Source organism: Anticarsia gemmatalis, chromosome 22, assembly GCF_050436995.1.
Source record: "Anticarsia gemmatalis isolate Benzon Research Colony breed Stoneville strain chromosome 22, ilAntGemm2 primary, whole genome shotgun sequence".
In the NCBI taxonomy this organism is placed as follows: domain Eukaryota; kingdom Metazoa; phylum Arthropoda; class Insecta; order Lepidoptera; family Erebidae; genus Anticarsia; species Anticarsia gemmatalis.
This window is the reverse complement of record NC_134766.1, coordinates 2,885,258-2,902,002: the sequence shown is the minus strand read 5'-3', so window position 1 is coordinate 2,902,002 and position 16,745 is coordinate 2,885,258. Positions and strand designations below refer to the sequence as shown.

Here is a 16,745-nt window from a genome sequence, read left to right as displayed (position 1 = left end):
AACGTACTCAAAATAAATAAAAATATGACTAAAGTAATGATGCAAAAGAAAACCATGACACTTAAAAACCGCCAAATCACGGCCTCCATCTTTAAAAAAAAACAAATGACATTTTGATTCCCGCGCTTTCTCAAATCACGCAAGACGATTTCGTTCAGAAAATGAGTGATGTATTTGAAAATGAAATGAGATTCGTTCTGAAATTGTCGAGGAAGTATTCGCGGCGATCCATATTTTTTGTTTCGCTCCCTTAATTATTGAACCTGTTTATAACTGTACTTGAAGGCTATGCGGATAGAGTTACCATATGAGCGCTTTTGACGGGATTTCAGGTTGACTTTAACATAATACATTATAGTATGATGACTTGCATTTTGCTAATTATAATAGGCTTCTACAGGAAAATATAATTTACAAGTTCTTTAGTTACAGATCAAGGGTTAAGGTTTAATGTATATTTTACGTACTGGCTTTAGATTTTTACAGGATTTCTGTAAATAGCTCCTTTACTAAGTCTCTAACCCCTCTTCAAAGTGAAACTAGATATAGAACTCGTACTCTTTTCGAAGCTTTGTTCCGTAAACAAAATAAATATAAAATTGTAATGACGTTACGTAAAAACAGGATATTTATCCAGTCCCCATTTTTTAATCTGGTAACTCTACACGCGGATGTTGCCTGTGGTTTTTGAGGTTATCTCGTCGAGAAACGTTTTTGTTTAAGAGCTCGTTCGTTCAGAAATAATGATACAGTACGGATATACAGATTGAGTGGACCGCAGTAAAGAGAGTACACTGATGGCCGCTTTTTCACAAATTATAAGGCGCATTTGCTTTTAAAATCGGTCCGAACGAAATTGTATTGAAATTCTCGGCGGGCGAAACACGTTGCAATCACGATGTACTTAAATAAATTGTTATGTATGCACAAAATATTTTGTTGAAGGTATTTTTATTAACCTTAGAACCTTAAGGGCCAATTTAAAGAACTTAAGTAAGAGCAGAGATAACAAGAACAGTACTAGAGGCAGAATATTTATGAAAAAATATTATCTGTTATTATTCTATTCTATTCATATCGTTATCTGCAGAAGATATCGGAAGGAAGTATAATGATACAGTTAAAGGGAACAAGGGTAGATGTAAATAAATATTTGTGATTAATACCACGTCCACACCATATCTTCTAAAAAAACATTTTTTGTCTAGAAACCAATTACCTACATAATAAAAAAACCAAAATATATCAAAATTATTTATGCCTGTTTGTATCGAGATACAAATAATCGATGTAGATCTTTTTAAATCGATATTCACTTACATCAAATTGGGAGTCAATTCATTTATGCGTTTACGTAGAGGCTGAATGGATTATTGCCTTGGGCAAAATTGTCTTCGATAACAGTACGCTGAGTAACTTTTTTTAAAAGTTGAACCTGTCAGTTAGTTACTGTTTATTACTACTTTGATCAATTTGTGAGTGGCGTTGAAGGCCGAGCTTGTATTAATTTAGTTTATTTTACACTAACAGTAAGTAAAATAAAAGAGTCTAGGATATTCTAGAAGTTTGTTGCTATGTCTTATTACAATAGTTAATTTAATACGTACATATTATATTGTAGTTTGGCTAATTTTCCATCGGTACTAACTGCCAGACACTTTTATCTATACTAATACTAATATTATAAATCTGAAGAGTTTGTTTGTTTGTTTGATTGTTTGTTTGAACGCGCTAATCTCAGGAACTACTGGCCCGATTTGAAAAATTCTTTCAGTGTTAGATACCCTTTTTATCGAGGAAGGCTATAGGCTATATATCATCACGCTACGACCAAAAGGAGCAGAGTACAAGTAAAAAATGTTACAAAAATGGGGAGCACACAAGAGTACACAAGCGAAGTTGCGCGAGTCAGCTAGTTATTTATAGGAACTTTGTTAAAGCTTTGACTTTTTATTAGTAATTCGATGTTTAGTTATTTGAGTGTGATATTGTGCTCTCTTTACGGAGTGTAGGGTATGTAATTTTAGTCACCTACTTTAAAAAAACACAACTGTATGTATCCAATGTATAAAGTACCCTTCGTGAATGGAAATACAATTTTTGTTGAGTATTATTTAATAAAACAATTATATTTTTCAAAAAGTACAAGAATCTTTTCTACTCTAAAGTCTTGCAATATATCTTAACAAAAATCAACTCTATCAAACATAAATTAAAAAAACGCCGCGATACGGAAATGCATTGGACTTACAATGTGAGCAGGTAGTGCTCGGGAACAGGTTCCTAACTGTACCGGTGCGGGTTCGATGCCCGGACACATACCTGTCACTGCGCTGCCAAAAACACCGCCCTAATTAGCGACTACCGGATTTGTGTTGCCACTTGTTAAAATTAAAGGGTTTGGATACGTGTAAATTGAGGTTTATTTTTTGGGTATGGTAACATTAATTTATAATGGTTTAATTGGGTGTTGATAATTCTGTTTATTAAGCATTTTACTAAATTAATAGACGTTCTTTTGATTAACAATGTAAAATAAAATCTAGCCACAATAGTTTTTTCAGGAAATTGCATGATTATAAAAAAAAACTGATGTTTATTTTTAAAATGAAAAACAAAACATCTAAAACCGAATTGATTGGATATTTATATTGGTCTAAATAAATCTTATGCAATATATTGCAGGTATGTTGATTACACAAATATTATTAATCTATACTAATATCATAAAGCTGAAGAGTTTGTTTGTTTGTTTGTTTGTTTGTTTGAACGCGCTAATCTCAGGAACTACGGGTCCGATTCGAAAACTTCTTTCAGTGTTAGATAGCCCATTTATCGAGGAAGGTTATAGGCTATATATCATCACGCTACGACCAATAGGAGCAGAGCAGCAGTAAGAAATGTTACAAAAACGGGTTAATTTTGACCCATTCTCTCTTATGTGACGCAAGCGAAGTTGCGCGGGTCGGCTAGTCACATAATATAATGAGTAGGTATACGTAGTAGTAGGTGTACTATACTCCTATAGGTATAGTTTTCTCGTACCTATAAATTATGAAACAATAATTATTTCAAACCCAGTCAATTAACTTCAAGTTTATTACACACTAAAGTACAACGAGTAATTAATTATAAATATAGCCTGCTTGTTTTTAAAGTTGTGCTTTAAAAGTATATTATTTGTTTTTGGTTTAAAATAATTGTAATGTACGAACAACAGTTTCCCAACTTCCTTTCGGAGAATGCGAGATTTTTTATTTTTGCTTGTAGCGACTTTTCCGATCGGTCGATAAGTATCCAATAGCTTATCTATATAAGAAAAAATACCGGCAAAATGCTAAAAAAAATGTATTATGAGCCCAAACCGCACATGGCGAGCGTGGTGGACTCAAGGCCTATTAGGCCTTGAGTCCACCACCACAATTCCACATTCCAGGAGAACCCTTGCCCAGCTTTGGGACATTAATCCGTAATATTTAATATAACTATTATGTGAAGAGGGAGCTTGATTATTTTCATGTACAGGGGTCGGTAGTCCATGAAAGGCTTGAAAACTAGGGTCTAACTGGTCATTTCCCAGTAGTATCGAGCTTTTACTGTTGCTGTGAGCATAACTGTCTCTAAGCGCCTTCTTTCACGGTGGAGGTAATTTAATTATAGCAGGTTTCTTTGGTTTATAAAGCTATCTTCATAAATCGGAAGAGCCGAGAACGTAATTATTCAAAGACACGTTGTCAATTATGAAAAACATCGGTTATTATAAATGATTAGCGCACATAAAAGCTTTTGTGGGGAAAAAATAATATAATTGATAGATATAATATTACTATAACTACGTGCCCATTGTTTTAAGAGGAATTTACATCAACCGGGAATGTCTGATTTTTTTTTTAAACTTTTAAGTTACACATAACTTTTTTTAAGAATAATTGGTCGTTTTCTTGTAAAAAATATTTGTATAAATATTATAGGAATAAGGAGAAGGAGCAATTGATCTACTGATTCTGTAAATATTGTATTATGATTAATATAATGTGGGTCTGTACTGGTAATAAAACTTACTTAATATTATCACTAAGTTACCTACAAGGTTAAGCTGTCTCTAGATTTACGATTAAACCGCTGCGCGCTGAGCCCATTTTAATAAAGTTTCGCAAGAAGATAATTGAAGACAAAAATTGCCACAAAAAATAACCCGTAAGAAATAGGAACGTAGTGTTTAATGCGAGCAAAGCCGTTCTTGTAATTTTGTATAAAAATGATAAAAAAATTCCCAACCCGCACTTGGCCGATGTGGTGGACTCAAGACCGAACCCTTCTTCATCTCGGGAGGAGACTCTTGCCCAGCAGCGAGGCAGCCATAGGTTAAAAATCTCAAGAAACTAATGAATAAGTAGTCACTTTTAAACCTGGATAAGGCCATCAACATTTAACCACAAACTTAATAAACACAGAACAAACACAGGCTCTCAAAGATTATCTCGTTGCTAGGCAACGAAGGTCGTATCTCAGCCTTTAATTGACAGGATGATCTTGATAGATATCTTTATAATTATTGTAAAGCTCTTTGCACATTCACGACAAAAAAAACGGATTTTATTTAGAATTGTAATTATTTCTGACGTTAGTTACGTCTTTCCTGATATGGAGACGGCAGTGTTCAAAATAATATTCCCATTTCTAGGATGGAATAAAAATAAGTGTTTTTCTGTTTCAATTTATATCATTACAGGCACACTAATGGGCAGGATTCTCTTTGAGGCGCTCATAGCCAGTTATGCTCCCCGGTCGGTAAACGATCAGTAGGTTAGGCTTGAACAACTTTGACACTAGGTTGACCACTGACCATACTATAGATAGAAGAATAGATAGAATCCTCCGGAAATAACAGTGATTACGCTTTGAGTCCATTGCACTAGCTGATTGAGGGTTGCGGCCTGGGGGACATTGTATCCCATGAAGTTACTATGTTTTATAACTCTCAGGCGTGCTAGGTTTCATCAGGATGTTTTCCTACGCCGTTAGAACAAGTGATATTCATTTCTAATGCACATATTTAACTTAAAAAAGTAATTTTTGCTACCTTGGTTTCGAACTCCCGACCACTTGCGTAAAATTCTCATACCTACCATTCTACTACCACTGCTTAATGCCGTAAAATAAAATTATAAACTGTTTCTAATTTGAAAAACGTCTAGTATTTTTGCCGGCAATGTGCAACGGGCTTTAAACAAACAAACTTACGGATATCATTTTAAAAATTGCCAATTGAATTATTTGTAAAAAATTAACTTCAAACCTTGGTTATATGTTAAATGATACGTGAATAACGCCATTAATTTACTATATTTATATGTTAAATTGTTCTATAGAAAATATTCAAGGACAAAAAAATTATAACACAGCCTTAGCCCGCGATTCCGGTGAAAAATAATAATATATAAACAAATAAAATTATGTAAAACAATAAAAATAAAAAATTATAGATAATTCTATGTGTTAATCCAAGTTATAAAGTATCTACACATCTATACTATCTATACTAATATTATAAAGCTGAAGAGTTTGTTTGTTTGTTTGAACGCGCTAATCTCAGGAACTACTGGTCCGATTTGAAAAATTCTTTCACTGTTAGATAGCCCATTTATCGAGGAAGACTATAGGCTATATATCATCACGCTACGACCATTAGAAGCGGAGTAGTAACGGAAATTATGACCCATTCTCTCTTACGTGACGCAAGCGAAGTTGCGCCGTTCAGCTAGTTATTTATACTAACGTACTTAATTTTATCAAAATCCGTTCATAAAAATGTAATTAACTGCCATGCCTAATAAACTTTTGTATTTATAATAATATATTAATAGAATAAAGTTTATGGCTCATAACCAATATAACCATATATTAATATTTATTTATTTCCTACATTTATATAAATAAACACACGATTTTTTGTTACACACGGAACACATAAACCTATTTTGCGTAACTTTTCCGGAAAATAGTAAAAAATTAAGATTAAATTTAACTTTATATTTAGTACCAGTTACTTTTAACTAAAAATCCCTATAGGCTTAAGAATTTAACAACAAAAAATGCCTTTTTACACACATAATTACAAAGGAACGGATATATTATACGAATTTTATCACGCATTTTATACCAGAAGGAATCAGAAGTGTATGAAACAAACTGACATTTCGCCATTTACAATGTTAGTCCCATGTAATAAGGCGCGAGCCTATTGTCATACATTTTCTTTTTTATCTTTAGATTTTTCAACATTACCTGTAAATAGTTGTCTATGTACAGTTTTAACAAGTTATAGTCCAACGACTTAGTAAAAAGTATTGCATGCAAGGTTCGTGTACGCAATGGTATCTATACCAAATTCAGAATTTAGAATATCAGTGACTCGTAGGCCGTTGACTAATCTATTTAATACAGCTACTTTATTTTGGATAAACACGGAATTATCACTACATAATATAAAGCAATTTTTTTAATATAAAGCAAAGTCACTTTCCGCGTCTGTTCCTATGTCTGTATGTATGTATGCTTAGATCTTTAAAACTACGCGATGGATTTTGATACGGTTTCTAATCAGATTGATTTAAACGGTGATTCAAGAGAAAGATTTATGTGTAAAAGTAGTAAAAGGTATTTTTGTAAAACTAAGAAGCCAGGGCGGGCTGCTAGTTTACTAAAATCTACATAGATTGTGCTTGCCAAGGCTTTCTACTAAGTTGTCAGGCAGTTATTATGCGAAATACACAGAATCCTTTTAACAAACGCCATATTGGTAAATACAAACAGATAAAGTCGTCGACGACAGCTAGCGAGCAGTAAAGTTCGTTGTTGTATGTCCTAAATACTTAACACTCAAATATCACATCTTTGTGACTACCACAGAATATGATAGTACAGAAGTCCCGCTATGAAGACGCTTACATTTTTACCTGTCGTGTTAAAAGGTTCTGCTCAAAGGCTGCTTAAATCATTGAGCGGAAACTGCTATCATAATCTTAATAAATTAGTCAATTTATTGATAAAAAATCAGTTGGTCAATATAAAAAGGTATAGTTCTTCTCAGGAGAGTCATGACGATCAAAAGCAGAATCAGTGAAAAGGTCCTTCATCTTATTATTATACCAGTTTTAGTTAACTAATTAATGTTTATTCAACAATGGGCTATAATGAAAATAACCCAAAATTGACAGACTATTTGACCGAAACCACCCACTAATGGGAAATTACAGACGACTGAATCAATTTACTGAAATTAATTTAAAAACCCACCATAAATGTATTAAGAACTGTAAAAGCATTATAATGATTTCCTTTTAAAAATGACGATCAAAGAATTGAGCCATAAGCATCTTCTACCAGGGGGGCTATCACGTATCTCAGTTGTCAAAAATTTGAAATCAACTATGCTGTACATTGTTTTCTCTCTTAGAATATGGTGATTAACACGTTACGACAAAGCAGCAATGTGCTGAATAGTGACCATCAATTTGAGGTACACTAGCTGTCAAATGAGATACGTGATAAGCCAGCAGGCATGCTTTTAGTAATCGCTTACTTGTTAGACATCTGTACTTACCCACTTTGTACACTGCAGTTCCGTTACGTACTCAACAAACATTGAGGAGAGCTTGTAGACTCGTACTCAAACGTGAGTCGTACTCAAACATATAACGTGTCCCTCGGAGAAAGGTTCGTCTTGTTTCTAGGTCATTACATACCTTTGCTTTTAGGCAACATGGATACTGCTAAAATTAACCTTAGAATCTTGTAAAATTCTTAAAGAATCAGTTACTTGTACATGTATTAGTTAAAGATGTATTAAAATGCATGCCTAAAATATGTTTGATTCATATATTAAGATCATGCAAAGCCCTCAACCGGCCTTGACTAGAGTGGTGGACTCAAAGTCTAACCCCTCCCTCGTTCGGGAGGAGACCCTTGCCCAGCAGAGGGACATTAAGGGACCCTGTTGGTGTTTACCCAATACATAAGTACAATTAAAAAAGCAGAAAGCTTAGGCTAACTAAAGAAAATGCTTAAGGTTCTAAATGCCTAAAGAATATGCTTGAGGTTCTAGGACAGTTTTCTGGAACACTATCCAGTACTTATCTCTCTAAGAACCTCGTAGAGAAGAAACAGTAAATTTAAGTATTAATTACTATTTAGTTTTATTCTTCTAATATTGTTGTTTATTATGTTTCAGTTCGATGAGTTCGTGAGATCGCTGCAGGTGGACCCTCACTCACCACTCTTCAGGCTCGTCACCGATGGACAACCACCTCTAAGGTATACATCTTTTAACATATTATTAAGTATCAATGACTCTTTGGTGCGGTAGTGTATCCGACCGCTGATTATAAAGTCTTGTGGTCAATTCTCGGGTCAGACAAAGTACAAACATGTAGTTATGTATTTTCTTATTTATATTAGAATATTTCTTAATAGTGACAAAAATAGTAATAGTAACCCGTTTTTCTAAATATATACATCATTTTTGAAAAATCATGGTAAGTCTCGACTAAACTAAACTCAAAATATGGTTGTAAAAAACTGATCAATATTTATTTTAAGGTCGGGTGTCAACAAAAACATTTGAAAGTATTAAAGCTAGATACAAATCTGTACACATCCGGTAAACATAATAAGAACAGTTGTTTGTGTGTTTCCATTCAACGATGACGTACGACATACTTTAGAATGCCGTACGAGAAAGCTACCTGAGTAACCTTTAGGAAATGCCGATTTTTCAACTATCAAATAACTTTTGAAGGAATAATATTGACGTTTTGATAGATTGTCCGTATTCTAACAGTTAAAAAGCTCTTTAATAAAGGAGTCTCTCTTACTTAAGTTGATAGTATCCTACTAATACTACTAGTTTGTTAGAATGTATGTATGTATGTATGGATGGATGTTTGTTACTCTTTCACGCACGTACTACCGTACCAATTACGGTGAAAATTGGTGTATAGGTAGCTGAAGACCCAGAATAACACATTAGCTTTTTGTCCCGGAGTTCCGAGGGATAGGGATTTACACGGGAAGGGTTTCCACGTGGACGAAGTCGCGGGCGGCCTCTAGTACTTAATAAATTTTAAAACACTTTTAATAGTGGCTTACCTAGTAACAAACCTTACATTTTATCTATGAGTAAACCGCTAGTTTACGTAGCAAAAAATAGTTTTTACAGATTTCTGCTACAGTAAAACAGACACATTCATAACCTCAACTTTTAACTCCAAAAAAAAATTGTTTTTCGTATCGTGTTATCTTCAAATGGAGACACAAACGTTAAGTGGTGTCGTACATAATTTGTGTGACAAAACATCGTGGACGCTTCCCGTCTCGAGGCTAGAGGTCACACGATTACTGCTTTTGAATTATACCGATGGGAATACACGATAACAAAGTGCAAGATTTTGTATCGACCTGTTCAAAAAGCTTTATGTAAATGTTTGAAAATGTTATTCTATCAAGTAAAACTGATGAATTTTAGATGGTCTTCATATTATATGATTGTGAGAGCCTGAAACACATGAAACATCATGTTGTATAGGCGAGTGCATTGTACTGTCTGAATGGCGTTATAAAAAAAATGCATGATGATTATTGAGCATCTCAAAGATTTCGTGGTATGTGACAGAATTTATGTAGCCCTGTGTAAAAACGATCTCTTATATCTGCTTCCGTTTATCATCGCAATGTGGTATAGGAAAAAGAACAGCTTTTCTTACTTAAATTGTGTGTTAGAAAATACTAGTAATCATAATAAGCTGACTTGCGTTATATTGCTTCAAATCGGAATTACAATGGAATTTTACTGATTGCAAAACCTTTTCTTTTCGTCAGGAAAATGCATTACTGCATGTCCCGCTCCAGGGAGGAAGCGGGGTCTGAAATTTAGGCATACCGACTAAAAACCTGACGGTGTTCCTTCAACAGTCACCATAAAGTGGCCAGGACGCGGTATCTCTAGTTGGATACTCCGCGTCCCTGATTGCAAAATCTTAGCGATTGGTCAACCCTAACTTATTTCCCTTTTTTCTTGCAGACAATGCCTGCACCCAGAAGCGTGCAGCAAGGAGCTGTCTCTGCCGACATACTACGCGCGCTTCCACGACCTGCGCAAGGAGTACGTGCGCGCGTACACGCTGCGCGCCGTGGCGGGCCCGCGGCCCCACGCGCCGCCCCCGCCGCCGCCGCCCGACCATCCCACGTCGCTCTTAGATATGCTCAATTGTATCCTTTTACAATAATTAAATAGAAAATAACATGGCTTTAATAGGTATATCACCGCAAACCATTCTGACATATATAATCTTGAAGTGCTTGAACTAAGGTATAAAAACTTTAAGTTCTGAGATCATCTGAGAGACATGAACTTTCAAAAAAACCTCTAGAAGGCAGTGACTTCACGTGATTATGAAAGATGTACAATCGTTGTATATTTGTCATTTTTTTATTCGCTATAAGAACTGAAGGAACCGATGGTTTCATTGCATTGCGTCGATTAGCGCAGTATTGGTCTTCTATAATGGCTTAATGTTTTAACAGTTTTAATACCTAAATACATAATATCAAATATTAAATATTGGTTTAATAATATCTTCTTCAGTAACTAACCAAAAAATTATAAATGATGTTCCTTATCGTATGGTACAGACTTAGGTATAACTCCATACAACGGAGAGAACTTCTACGCGGCAGAAGTCAAGGATATGGCCAGCATCATTCAGAGGATAATATCTGACGGTAAGAAACATTATCGCTTATACCTATGTACATACACCATTCCAATCCCACTGCTGGACAATTGCCTCCTTCTGGATTGCTGAAAGGGTTAGCTTTTAAGACCAGGGACGTGGAGTAACCAAGGAGGTACTGCGTCCTGGCCACTTTATTGTGACTGTTGAAGGAACACCGTCAGGTTTTTTGTCGGTATGCCCAAATTTAAAGCCAGAACGTCTAGCCGGCGGGAGAGCCCGACAGACCCCCGCTTCCTCCCTGGAGCGGGACATGCAGTAATGCATTTTCCTGACAAAAAAAAAGCCCTTAAGGCCACTCGTTTACTGCGTGTTAGAGGACTCTAAAAATGATTGAACGCAAAGGGTCTAACTCTGAGAAGACGGGCTTAATGATAGGTTTAAAAAAATGTGGATATTTTTATTATCTGTGTCACATACTACGATGACCCATTTAGGAATAGCCCTTGTCAATGTCCGTTCCCGGCTTAAAAATTCACTTACATTGGTCAATCATTCAGCTGTATATGTAACCTAGCAAGAATAGAGTGTAATTGATAAAAAGGTTGCGACAAATGGTGTTTTTCCGCGATAGATTTTTGTTTTATTATTATAGTTAAAAATACCGCTTTTCGATTAAAATTCGATTTCGCCAAAGATTTATTATGTCTAAGTCTATAAACGATTTATTATTTACAGTTAAATATATGATAAATGTTGTCTAATTCCAGGTTTCCGGTTAGAACTGCCCGAGACCGTCGACTTAGTTTTAGAAACTGGTATTTGGTGAGTACCAATCATTTAATATTCATTCTGTAGATTAGTTCACTTCTGCGTAATTGCCTATTGTTCCGGATGGAGGTTCCTTATGTTACCAAAAGATATATTTAAATCGGACAAGTAATCCCTAGATAAGTTTAAATTCAAGCTCATAAGAACTTTTGAACTTAAAAATATTTAGGCTACAAATTCATTGTTTTATTTGAGTAACGCCTGCAATATTATAATAGCAACATGTTGCAAGAGAAAGTTATAAGAACAGAGTATTAGGGGCTAACTAATCACTTAGTTATCGAGAGGTCAACTATTAGCAAGATAAGACAATGTTACTGCGATAAATATATCATTAGTATGACAAGCATGTTTATTACTGATTTTACAAGGGTTATGTTAGAAATCGTTATTATTACTTGTATTAGGTTATTAATTAAATGCAGGTAATCGTTAAATATTGTTAGTTTTCTGTCTTGTACTTTTCCGAATGCATTGCATTTAATGACAATTGGCAAGAGATTGAGTGTTCAATTATCAACCTCATTCATTTTAATCATATTTATACATTATGTCACGACGGCTAGATACCACGCCAAAGTACCACGCAAAAAATACTGTTTCTGTACTTACGATCTATTTATAATTTTTTTTGAACCGCTACTGTCCCACTGCTGGGCAATGGTCTCCTCCCGAACGAGGGAGAGGTTAGGCGTTGAGTCTACCGCGCTGGCCAAGTGCGGGTTGGGAACTATGCATTGTAATATTATTATATCTAATTACAAAAGAAATAGTCCTCAACATACAAGTCAAGGTAAACCATGATGTACAAAGGATAAATGTTGATTTATTATAATGATTACTTACAAACGACCTCAAATATTGGCTCCTTGCAGTTGACAGTACTTGAAGGTGTAATGATGGAATATTATGAGCTCTTGTTGACGTGACTGTGTGTTATAAGTGCATTGTTACACGTACTGCACTTCAAGTTAGAACTATTTATAAGTTTATAGTGAGTGTACACATTGTTAATTGCTTTTTGAATTGTCTAGGTCTTAAACGCGTAATTATATAAATTTAACTCCGATCTGTCCCACTGCTGGGCAAGGGTCTCCTCCCAGTATGAGGAAGGGGTTAGACCATGAGTCCTGGCCAAGTGCGGGTTGGAGACTTTGCATACATTTAAGAAACGTTACAAAGAACTCTAGGACATGCAAGTTTGCATCTCAATGTTTACCTTCACCGTTGGAACAAGTGATAATTATTTCTAATGCACACATAACTTCGAAAAGTGATGTGTTACCTCGGGTTTAACGGAAAAACAATTTTCCTTTTTGGTTTTGACTCCGCCCGAAGCCTTGGACGTGGCTAAATAGTCGTAGTAGACGGCTATCAGTCTATATGTAAGTTATTGAAACATTGGCTGCCATTACAATCTTTTAAACTTATAAAATGCTTTTGTTCTTCTTCTTCTTATCGTATTGTTAGTGGTCAACCTAGTGTCAAAGTTGTTCAAGCCGCCCGAAGGCCTTTGACGTAGCTTAACGACTTTTAACGTACTCTCCGAAGCACCCGTCTATGAAGTGACCGCGCCAAGGGTTGCTTAACCCACAGATCGTTTACCGACTGGTGAGCGCAACTGGCTATGGGCTAAAATGCTAATTTGATATTCATACTGTTACTGAATCTATAGGTAAAAACATATAACTTATTTATAAACCTCTTTTTGATCTCACACCACTTTTTTCGATCCAAACTTCTCTCGCTTGATTCACATACATCTTGTCATTCATGACCGAGTGGAAGCTATCTGATAAATCCTAGCGTACAAGGTCGACAGAGGACGTCGGTGTCGCACTGATAACGGATGAACTTTAAGCTAACACGCTAACTCGAACGATTATCACGACTTATTGATTTGTTACCTTGGAACATGAGATTAACGAGAAATACTGTTGAGATGCTTTGAAAAACTTTGTAGCTAAGTATAGAAAGATTTAGCTGTACTTATTCAGTTTAATCAGTCTTTATGATTATTAAATTGACTATCTCCGTGGCACAGTGGTTTAGGTCGCCTCGCCGCTACCATTGCGTCAGTAGGTCGTAGGTTCCATTCCCTCTCGGAACAATTATGTGTGCGATCCACAAATAATTGTTTCGGGTCTTGTAAAAGACCCCGCGGCTCAAGCTTTTTTTAATTTTTTTCTTTTAAAATGAGACAAGGTTAAGGTGGTCCAAGCATCTCACGCAATTGTACTAACTTTAAGTTAGGGAGTTCTTTAACACAGTATTTGAAGGAATGCAAAGTCCCTAACCCGCACGTGGCGAGCGTGTTGGACCCAACGCTTACCCTCCCTCGTTCCGAGACGAGATCTTAGCCCAGCAGTTTGGCTGTAATTTATTAAATGCCTCAAAGTATATTAGGAATCGAACTGCATTGCGTATCCTAATTAAGACAGACTTGAGACTACTAACATTTTACTTTCTAAGATAACCTAATCATATACAAATATTGATCGCTGATTAACTCACTAATTCTAAACGAAATTCCGGTAAGTTATCGTCAAAACATTGTCGTCATTATCTTGATTAAACATCGGATGTTGACCAAACTGATTAACTGTGTGTTTCATGTGAACTGAATTTGGACGAAGTTTTTTGATGCCAGGATGCTCTTTAGTCAGACAAGGACCTCTACTGGATCTTGTGCTAGTTGAAGGCATTTTTAGTTTCAAAGTCAAGTCTATCTAAATATCTTCTACAATTATTTCATTTAACCTATACGTTTTAGGGTCAATTTTACTAGATACAAATAACAGTAGGTCTTTATTACAAATTGCCTGTATTAGTGCTAGGTTGGGATTTATAGCATATCAATTTTACCACTAGACTTTGAAAAGGAGTCAGATTAATGTTTTAGTATCAATCAAAACCGTTCTAGATTTATGCTAAATGAATCTTGAATATCTAATTTATTACTCAGATATTAGTAAAAGTACTTACAAAAAGTTGTCAATAATACAAGTGTCCCTTCTTACAACACTTCATGATAAAGATATACTACGCTTTGACGTAACACGACACCTTCAAGTTCAAATCAGCGTCATAGGACACCGTTCACAGGAAGTACAAACACAAGTAATTTCCAACAACACACACATACACACACACAAAATCAGACAAACATACATAACTGACCTTTTATACCTTTTATCCATTAGTGATCGTACATTTTTCAGAATTTAGCTTACGTTTTTCAGAGTAACCTAAGCTGAATGTTACTTTTCAAAAGATTATGTTATTGAAAGTGTTAGCAAAGGTATAAAATATACCCGCGTTTCGCTTACAATGTACCTAAGTCAATGGGGACCAGTTTATTGTCATATACCGGGCACGTTACCAAATACAAGCTACTACTAAAAAAAAAAAGCACTTAACTCATTACTGTCCCATTGCTGGGTAAGGGTCTCCTCCCACACGCTACCCAAGTGCATGTTAGGAACTTTACATGCCCTCAAAAAAGGTTTTAAACAAATTTTGTTCATGCAAGGTTTCATCACGAATTATTCCTACACCGTTAAAAAACCCTTTGCTCGATTCTATCTAACCTAACACCTCGTTGTCAGCAGTCGTTCAAAATCAAATCATTTATTCATTTAGGTCAAATGCTGTCACTTATGATAGTCAATGATTCAGAGAGTGAATTAACCGCCAGTTCGGAAGGTAGGGCCAATGAGAAGAAATGGCAAGAAACCACGTTCTCTACCTAAACCACAAAGTTGACAATCAAATGAACAAAAATCGACGGAAAAATATCACACACACACACACACGTTGCACGTAGAACGGTGCAACGCTGACTAAACCAAACATAACTTTTACCACTGTATTCCGATTGTGAGAAGTGTCGTTCACCTGTCGTTTTTACCTGACGTTAAACATTTACGGTGTGAAGTTCGTGCATACTTATTACCTGTAAATTTTCGCATAGCAATAACATTTCGATGTAGGTCATATACTAATCATTGCGAATACGTATTGCAATAAATGGCTTGATGTTACAACTCTGTCTAGGCCAGAAGGTCGAGTGAAATAATCCAAGAAATCATTTTCGGTAGCCTGAAAAATGGGTACCAATTCGTCTAGTTACTAAATATTTTTTTGACAAGCCCACAAACCCTTATTTACTTGTAGTTAAAAATAGTCTTGTTTATATATATGATAGATACATTCGACTTCCAATCACAGAAAATATAATGCATTAAGTTACTGCATCATATTTTTTGCTAACATTTTTATAACATGTCTTTGAGCTGTCATCTCATAAAAACTAGCGAATGAATTTCAATAAGACTTTCACTACTAAAGCTAAGTCTAGCTTCAAAGCGACTGCATATTTTATTTCAATCGATACAGACTGGAAAAAAATAAATGCAATTATGTTTGCAAGGGTAAAACTACGAGTACATACATTTCGTACTTAAACCGTCTGTCTGTTCAGTCTGTAATAATTTTAATTTCTACATTATTTACGTAATAAGAATGCCTTAGCATTTTGGATGAACCTTTTTCGAGTACACTTTTTTTTACCCAGTCAATTACCCTGTTATAGGTACTCTATACACGGTATAATTATAACGGTCACTCATCACCTGTTTTCTACATAACTATGTCTATTATCATACTAAAAGATGAATTTATAATCGTAATAATTCTGCTATCATGACAGTTGATATTTCTATGAATTTATTATACACCTGCCACTGCCATACTTTTATTACCATAATACTTTTTTTCTGCCAGTTCTTCGTTGCTTAAATTGTGTCGTCTTTGACAAGTAGATGTTCTCATTAAACTTGGCTATTTATTATTGAACTAGCGGCCTGCCCCGTTTTGCCCGGTTTAAATAGTTATCCTACAAATAAACCTTTGCAACTTTTACACTTAAACCTTGCTCTTGAAATCACCCTATCTATTAAAAAACCGTATCAAATCGATAGCGTAGTTTTAAAGATATAAACTAAGTACACATACATCATTTTCAAGATAGAGTAAAAACATTTGGCGCCTTCGACCAAACCAATTCCCAACTGTCCCTATCTCCCTGCTTTTAAATGCGAAAGTAACTCTGTTTGTCTGTCTGTCTGTTACTCTTATATACCTCTAAACTACCGGATCGATTGTAACGAAATTTGGTAC

The 16,745-nt window shown here is 35.2% G+C and overlaps 1 protein-coding gene across 2 annotated transcripts in view; it reads left to right on the top strand.

Moving 5' to 3' along the window:
- Positions 1–16,745, top strand: part of fus (epithelial splicing regulatory protein fusilli) — a 110,623-nt gene that overhangs the window by 58,965 nt on the left and 34,913 nt on the right. For both annotated transcript variants that reach the window (XM_076129426.1, XM_076129425.1), the window contains exons 3-6: positions 8,234–8,316; positions 10,082–10,269; positions 10,693–10,782; positions 11,504–11,558. In XM_076129426.1, the coding sequence (XP_075985541.1) occupies positions 8,234–8,316; positions 10,082–10,269; positions 10,693–10,782; positions 11,504–11,558 (416 nt within the window). The remainder of the gene's footprint in view (positions 1–8,233; positions 8,317–10,081; positions 10,270–10,692; positions 10,783–11,503; positions 11,559–16,745) is intronic.